The sequence below is a fragment of the Oncorhynchus kisutch genome, linkage group LG8 (assembly GCF_002021735.2).
Source record: "Oncorhynchus kisutch isolate 150728-3 linkage group LG8, Okis_V2, whole genome shotgun sequence".
In the NCBI taxonomy this organism is placed as follows: domain Eukaryota; kingdom Metazoa; phylum Chordata; class Actinopteri; order Salmoniformes; family Salmonidae; genus Oncorhynchus; species Oncorhynchus kisutch.
This window is the reverse complement of record NC_034181.2, coordinates 60,244,072-60,252,882: the sequence shown is the minus strand read 5'-3', so window position 1 is coordinate 60,252,882 and position 8,811 is coordinate 60,244,072. Positions and strand designations below refer to the sequence as shown.

At 41.4% G+C, this 8,811-nt stretch overlaps 1 protein-coding gene across 1 annotated transcript in view; it reads left to right on the top strand.

Moving 5' to 3' along the window:
- Positions 1-5,630: 5,630 nt before the first annotated feature.
- Positions 5,631-8,811, top strand: part of LOC109895285 (teashirt homolog 3-like) — a 38,374-nt gene continuing 35,193 nt past the window's right edge. Inside the window, exons 1-2 of the mRNA XM_031830756.1 lie at positions 5,631-7,087; positions 7,494-7,863. Of these exons, the coding sequence (XP_031686616.1) occupies positions 7,824-7,863 (40 nt within the window). The 5' untranslated portion in view covers positions 5,631-7,087; positions 7,494-7,823. The remainder of the gene's footprint in view (positions 7,088-7,493; positions 7,864-8,811) is intronic.

Here is an 8,811-nt window from a genome sequence, read left to right as displayed (position 1 = left end):
GCCACAGAAAGCGTTCCTGTTTACCATACACCGCCTAGGATCAGGACCTACACACACCCACCCAGACATACTGTACCAAAACACACAGGCACATGCACACACTGCACACATAGAAGCATGCGTAGACACACTGCATGCACACACTGCACACATAGAAGCATGCATAGACACACTGCATGCACACACTGCACACATAGAAGCATGCATAGACACACTGCATGCACACACACGCTCTCCTCTTTCTATCTCTCCCCTTATCTTTATCCCTCCCTCCCTCTCTGTCTTCCTTTCTACCTATTGCACTCCCTACCTCTCCCTCTGTCTATTTCTCACTCCATCCCTCCCTACCTCTATCACTCTCTCGCTCTCTCTCTCTCTCTCTGTCTTTACTCACCATAAGGAAGGATTGACTCACAGCAGTACTCCATGTCACATGGCTTATCCAAAACCCACAACTCAGTAAACTGTATATAGTTTTACCTCTTATGTTTGATTTTCACACAGGAAACAAACACGCATATTTATTTAAACACATACTAACAAGCTGCAATATATTCAGCCTGTGAAAATTCATTAGAAGTTAGCCTAGACATTAAATTGATTAATGGGCTGGGGTCAATTCCATTCCAATTCAGTTCAATCTGGAATAAACTGAAATTTCCAATTCCAAATCTCTGTCATTGAAACACTTTAAGAAAAAACGGAATTGGAATCCGAATGTCAGTTTACTTCCTGAATTGACTGAATTGGAATGAAATTGACCCAAACTCAAAAAAGAATCCATGAAAGTTTCAGCAAAACATTACGCTGAGAAAAGGCAATGCATTATCTGCTGTGTCATTCAACTCAATAGATGTGCTCGAATACAATTAGATCATACATCGAATAAAACTGACACAACATCATTGTATACTAGGCAACACTGCTCTCCACCTCATTTGAGAGGTACCTAGGTCTATTTCCTTTATTGCAGACCGGATCAACAACTGAACTGCTGAAACAACACCAGTGCCAGGTCTGGCTGTGACACAGGCCTCTCTGATCCAATGGGTTAATGTATTCATTTCTCACCATTCCCCTCAAAAACATAAATCAAGCACAGCAAAACACCACCTTGTATTCTGACTCGTCCAACCCTCTTTGACCTCTGCCAATTTTTATCTCATTTTGGTTTAACTTTGTAGATCAGACTTTAATTTTGAAGCGGGTCTCTGGGACAGTGATGAATAGGGTACATCAAGGAGGGCTTAAATTACCCTCTCCCTGGTGGCTAGCGGCCGGGAGGGTTGGAGGGGGAGGCTTGGTGACCTAGTAACAGACACAGAAAGAGGACTGGTCAGCACTTGCCCTCTCAGCCCTGCAAACTCGCACAGCACACCCAGCTATGGAAGATGGAGGAAGAATAAAATACCTGCATCCACTACCTATAACATTCCATCTCTGTGTTTTCAGAGTCAAAGTACAGGATATGTCTTGTTGAGATGAGTTAGACATTTGAGTTGCTTTGGATGATAACTCTGCCCTAAATTGCAGTTGGCCTATTATGCTAATAGCTGCTATGTGAAACTGCAATTTTTGGAATAAATTGTGACAAAAACAAAATCATATTTTATTTCATATTTTACCTCTGAATATGGAAAATTGTTGCTGACATTCATCTTATATTCTTCTAAAGAAAAAAAAAGGTTCATGAGTCTGATAACGTTCACTTCGCCTGAGGAGTATGCAGCCTGTATGCATTGTGACGGGGGAGCTAGTACTTAATAAATACACACAAATACACATACTTATACTACTGATCTCAGAAAAACCAATAGGCTTAAATCCTCTTTCCACACATTGTAATTTCATTTGCTAGAAGCCTCTTGTTTCCTTTATAGCTACCAAATACTTCCCCTCTTATTCTAGGCTATAGCCAATCCCTTCCTTGCGCATTTCATACAGTCTACTAGGAACAAGTGTGCGGTGAAGCTGAATGGATCAGGTGAGCGCACTCTCCTCGCCAATGTGATCACCATACAATTCCTGATGGTGCACGGGCTCCGAGCACTATTTACAAACCCCATTCTTATCCATTCATACTCCAGATCTCCAGTTTTCCCAAATATCCCTTTTTAGGAGGAAGACAAGTATACACATGGCTGTTGCAAGCCCATCCTCGACCCCAGGACAGAGAGCAGGTTTGGCAACTGTGTGATGCGCGCCTCCATGGGTCCCGCAGCGCTGCTATCTTATGACCTAGCCGACCCTGGTGCGTCGCAGCTGACTGCGTCGCCACCACGGGAGTCTATTGCAAATATTCCCCAGGGTGCTATTGTTCACAGTAGCGGCAATTATTAACCTTTATTCGTAAAAGATGTTATCTCAAACCGCAGGTTATAATGGCTTTATGTAAGCCTCTGGTGAGTTTGTGAAAGTGATGCTCCACCTCGCTCTGTGTGCATCAAAGCGGATGCTTCAAATACCGCTCCAGCTAATTACTTGCCTCTTGCTCGGCTGCGTAAACTCGAGTAGTCCTACAACACGGTTGGTGCGGTGAATGTAAATAATAATAATGTAAATGTAAATAATCATACGGGTATATTTTGGGAACGTTGTCCTGACCTTATAGGAAACATTGGTCAAATAAGTTAGTTTGGTCGATGGACATATCGTAGTCCTACTGAAAGTCCCAATAGCCAATGTGAGCTAGATATATTTACCAAATGTAGTGCAACGTTTGGAATGAAAAATGAATTAACAATATGCTTTTTGACCAATGTAGTTGCATTGCTTGCTCTTTGGGATTTTAGGCTGGGTTCTGTATGAGCACTTTGTTACATCTGCTGATGTAAAAAGGGTTTAACAAATACATGAACGTTATGCTTGATAGATTGATTATTTTAAAAAAGTGCATAAACACATGAAAATGTAAGATCATTTCAGTGTTTTTTAAACAAAAATAATAATTTGGGGGATAGTCTATTCCTAAACACCACGGAAGTCCTAATCCATCAAATTATCGTCGAGTTGACTGAAACGAGAAAAAAAAAGGTTGATAGTTATGGAATAAAGTAGCACCACTTTTAGGCAACACTATAAGAGTAAAAAATTACAATAGTACCAGATTTAACCAAATAAAATTATGATTTTACCAAATAAAAATGACTAAAGGATTTATACTTATCAACAAAACTTGACATTAGAGGCAACATGCGATAGGCTACACTTCCCTAAATCATATGAAAAGTCCAGGTGGGGTTCTGATTCTTCTCTAACACTATTTTGATTCTGCAATTTTTGATAAGGCCCTGTCTTATTCTCCCTAAAGGAAAAGGGAGGTCTAACGATAGTTAGAAAGATCCAAACTAGGTGTTTGAGTAACGGGGGCGTTATGGGGGAAGTTGCTCCAAGCTCTGAGTGACATAATGGAGTTGAAAGTTATCAAATAAATATCACAAATATATACCAAGAAAAGTATCACACTTTTAACTTAGCATATGACGTATATGGAAATTGACAAACTTTAATTAAACAAATTCCAGACGAAACAGACCGTTTTGTTTGCTTGTTTTTGGGTCTATAAAGTGTGTTACTAGGCAAGGCCTGCAAAAAACTTGCTGTCTGTGACATGCGTGGGCCTTAAAAAAAAAATCATTTTAGCTGTCCGATTTTTTTCCTTCTGTAGCCTATTATGAACAAGAATGTGCGAGCATAAAACCATCTTCATTTGAATCCTCCATAGCCTAGCAGTTATCAAAAGTTGACTTAACGAACAGACTCATTATTGGTGTGCATGTGCATACAAGTACACGTTGCCTCGATAATTGCACAGTAGAAAACAGTGTCTGAACGGAAATATAAATGCATTTTCCTCTACAATAACCATGGTCACTCGAATCATTGTCACAGTTACAAACACAGGTGCCGATTAAGTTACATGGGAACGAGCAAAGAAAGGGCGAGACGCTTAAATGATGTGCCCTTTCCCCATCTCTCTCCCTTTCTCACTCTTTCCATTTCTGACTTCTGTCCCACATACACAAACACACACACACACACATACAGAGAGATACAGACACATGTACCAAAGGGTAATTTACTGTAAGGTGATTGTCGAGAGAATGGGTGCACTTATTGCAATATTAAGGATAAGGAAAGTCCCACAGAAGCCTACCAAGCAAAGCTCGCAGGCTTAGTTTTAAAATAAAGGGTCATTAAGAAATATATGTTCATGTTTTTTATTTGATGAATCTACATCGTTATTGTTATTATTAATAATAGTAATAATAAAAAATAATAAAAAAATTATGTTGTAGTTTACAAACTCCTAACAACAGAACAAACATCAGTAACAACAATCACTTTTTGGCCTATTTCTTCTATAAGTCTGGTTAACTTGAATATTTATAAAGTTACGTTTAAATAATCATTAAATGTCATTATAATTCCAACTTTTCAAGGAATCCATATCTGATCGTAAGTTGAAGAGAATAGCTGTAGATAGCCTTATCACTGAAAAGCTAAATATAGGCCTAAATGTGCCACACTGCTAAACATGGAATCTAACTCTAACCTTATGGCCACACGCTTCAACTTTTGTTTGAGCGGAAAAAATATTGTGTAATGACATGCATGTTTGGCCTAACCTGTAAACAGAATTGCCTGAATCACATACCTGCCAACAGAATGAGGGATATGTCGAATTTCTATCTGGCATTGTATACAAGGACTGAGCAGAAACATGTTCAAGCTAAATGCTATTATTATTTTTTTAAATAGCGTTTTCGTAACGATAATCTTGAAGTTGAAATGTTGCACTGGTCACTCTCTCGTAGAAACTCGCAGCCACACACACACACACACACACACACACACACACACACACACACACACACACACACACACACACACACACACACACACACACACACACACACACACACACACACACACACACACACACACACACACACACACACACACACAACGGGCATCATTGACATCTTTACATTTTACTTCACGATCCCTAAAAAACATTTACATTTGTCTCATGTATTGTAGCCTACGCTTACGCCATTGGCACACTCTTTTCAATTGAGCGAGCGAATGATTAAGAGTAGATTAGAAATGTAGCCTAATACTGAACTGAAAGTAAAGTTACGCCCAGAGAACTGTCAAATTGCTATGCATTATCCACTACTGTAAAATTGTATGCAACCACCTACATTTCGTTTAATTATCACCCTTATTTAAAAAAAGAAAGAACGAAAAAGCTCGCATTCTTCAACATTGTTTTGGAAACATGTTGAATAATTATCTGTAGAAAATTACATAATAGGCCTATTGTATTCTGTAAATATGTGTAGACAATCCGTTCCAGTTGTCTTCCACAACTCATTTAGTCCTCAGCACCATTAGGCGATATCAGTCAGCCTATCTCAAGTAAAGCGTTCTATTGCACTTCGCCTTTTTGTGCGTTCCCAAAAAGCACTTTTACGCGCCTTTACGCACCAACCAAATACAACTTCGGACACTATGTTTTTAGTCCATCTGAAACAAAATGTGTATATGGTATCCATAGTTTGCATTAAAAAAACATAGTGATTCTTTCAGGTAGCAGTGGCTTTCCAGAGTTGACAGTAGGCTTCAGACGACTAGAGGCAGAGAGGCGCACAGTTTTACATAGCCCACTGTCTCAATGCAATGCTATTGAAAAGCTACCGATTGCATCCAATCTGCCTTGATTTCCTTTTGATTTCTTGTATTAGGAAAGGAGAATGACGACCATTAGACCACTGAAAATCGCCAGGCTGTTGACCAAAGCTAATGTGTCAGAAATGTAGAGGCGCTGTGCGGAGGCTGCTGTGTCTACTGAGAGGGGTATTGTCGTTGCGAGTATGCAGAGCGTGTGACACTGATGGATGCGCCAATGGTTAGACGGACAGATGCTTGGGCGGATCTAACGGCATGCAGTGGTGTAGCGGCATACGCAGCGAGATTAGGCTAAAACATCCGGAATCAGTGAAAGACTGTTCTTTCTCATCCCTCAACAAGCCTGGCGAACGGAGAGGAGATCGTGTTCCCATCGAGCGACTCCTCTGCCACTAACAAGGGATTGATCCCCTCTGCGGTCAGATATGTCTGACTATTGACTAGCGTGAGACTGGGAAACCACGACACGGAAAGACACGGACACACACATCTGGCAGAAGAAAACATCCTTTGACAACTTACCGTGTTCTGGTTAGCGAGAAAATCATTTGCATCCACAGTCATAACCTTTCCAGCAGACAGCGGACCAATTGTATTCTATCTTGAAGATGATCTGAAAAAGAGGGATAATTTTTCCACTTTCCCCCTAAATAATACAGAAAATTCTCTGTAAGTTTGTTTCTTTACTGTGAGGGGAAACATTTGAAAGAAAAAGCTGATAGTGTCTGTGATGGTTCCAAATCTGGAGGATGGGGATGTGTGCATCATTTTGATCTCACCGTAAAAAAAAAACGAACCTTACTATTCTTTCCATTCTGTATCAACAAAAACAAGGAGAGCGCATGATACGGATGTTGTGCCTGCCCCACATGAGCAGAAGAAGGCATCTTGCAGTGAGGAAGACTCGACTGATTCGCTGTTGCTGTTTTAAATACCTACTATCAGCCACACAACGAAGAGGAAAAAGTGCTATTAGCAGCCAAGAAAGTGTTTGGCAATAGCTGCTGATCCATGCTCTCAGAGCAGCTGAGGCACAGCACGAGTCCATCCGCTCCTTCTGATGTACATTATTACAACAAGGGATACCCAATCAAGCACGTATCTCATCGATTCGAACTGCTCTCCGTGGATTTTGAACGCGCTTGGACAAAATAACGGAGCGAGCCAGCGTGTGGGCGACAAGTCCGTCCATCTCTTCTTTCAACCTTTGCCTTTACCCCGCTATCTTAAAAACAATATATATTTGTTGATGCTTTTAAGGGGACTTGGAAAGACTGGGATTTTCATGCGATGGCTACAGCGACGCTGAGATGCTGCCTTGCTGGTTTTTAAATTGCGTGTGATGACTGGATATCGAAATCCTCATGGATAACGCAGTTAATCGACGGATTGAGTAAGTATGCCATTCCGTTAACACCTAGTCAACATTAAGATAGTCCAATAGCCTAGGGAAGTAGAACATATTTTGTTTCCATGTGTAGCCAAAGAGTGGAACGGTGCTCACCTCCTTACAGTTATGCTATTGTGTCAGCATTTGATCTCCAGCATGCGTGGATGACTTTTGAAAATGCTCACGAATGATTTCTTTCAAATAGCAAAGCTGACTTTTTATGCTGTATAGAATGTATAGTCCGCGTCAGACACCGTTATGGGGCTGCGGTGAGGGACAGCAGACATGTGATGCTTATATGACAAGAGCTAGCTAGCCATTGGATGTGCACGGCACAAATGTGACAGTGCTTGATGTTCGCCCCTGTTTGCAGACTTTGAGTGACGCGTTCATTTCGTTTTCCTTTAAGCTTGCCTGTTGCAGCCTCCAACGCGGAGTGAGGATCACATTGAGGCTGAAGATCCCCCCCCCCCCCCCCCCCCCGCCACTGTACTCTCCGTCTCCACACACTGTGATATCCAAGTCGAACAGGAGAAGAAGAAAAAAAACGCTTGTTCTTCTTCATCTTCAGATCTACCCGTTCTTCAATGTCTGCATTTTTGTTTGAAAACTGCCGATCTATGTCAGCCTTCTGAAAGCGTCCCGGGTACCGTGTAAGGAAGCGCCGCTATCAAAGAAGAGCGGACGAGCTAGGGATCTCTGGGGCTAGAGGAGAACTCTTCAGAACCCCGAAATAAGCATGCCGCGGAGGAAACAGCAAGCGCCCCGGCGTGCGGCAGGTACGGTTCTATGATTTGCATGTTATCACCCCTGTTTTCACTACGACTGCTGAGCTATTTCCATTGCTTTCACTAGTCCTACCATGTATAGTACTGAATCATGTGCGTGTAGCTACATTGTAGCATAGCCTACAGTGGGAGCAAATGGCAAATACCCATTCACTCAAAGAGGGATGGTTAGGCTACTAGCTATAAGTTTTTTTTGTACTTTCCCTTTGAAGGGGATGTGCTTTTTTTTTTTGTACAACCACGAAGACCACGTTTGATACTAACCACCTACTATTTTAATAGTAATCTGCATTATCAGCACACTTACATAGCCCATTAGGCTACATAGCCTAGTTATTGGCAACCTTGTTTAAATGTTCTAAGTTGATCATTTTGTCGAACTTCTGGGGCAACAATGATTCCACTCGATGAACGATCTGCTAACAGCAGTTCTCGAAAGACATGGAAGGTTTACAGGCCGTAGCTCTATCCGACTGGTCAAAGACAACCTCAGCTTTGATTGGTCTCTCTCCCTTTTGCCCTATTTTAGCCTACTCTCCCTTCCTGCCCCACGTAGGGTGTAGATATTGACCCTATGAATCAGAGATCTATAAAGAAGCGTAGGGAAAAGGGGGCTCTTGTCAGCTGACTGTCATGATTTCCTTTGATGCTCGTTTGGGGCTTTGTACTAAAACATTTGATCATGAAATGTAAACTTTCGCCTAGTTTCCCTTTGCTGATTTCTCCTTTCTGGGAAATACTTAAAGATGATTTCGCAGGGGAGACGTGGACTGGAAGAGGCTTTAATGGACAATTGCCATCTTTTATTTGATGTCTGATTGATTGCCCGTCATCTGGCTTGTCTTTGATCTATTCTTTCCCGATAAACACAAATAAATCACTTCAAATAGCAACGTCACGTCAACGTTCGCGTGACGTTATGTCTGGTCTGACAATTAG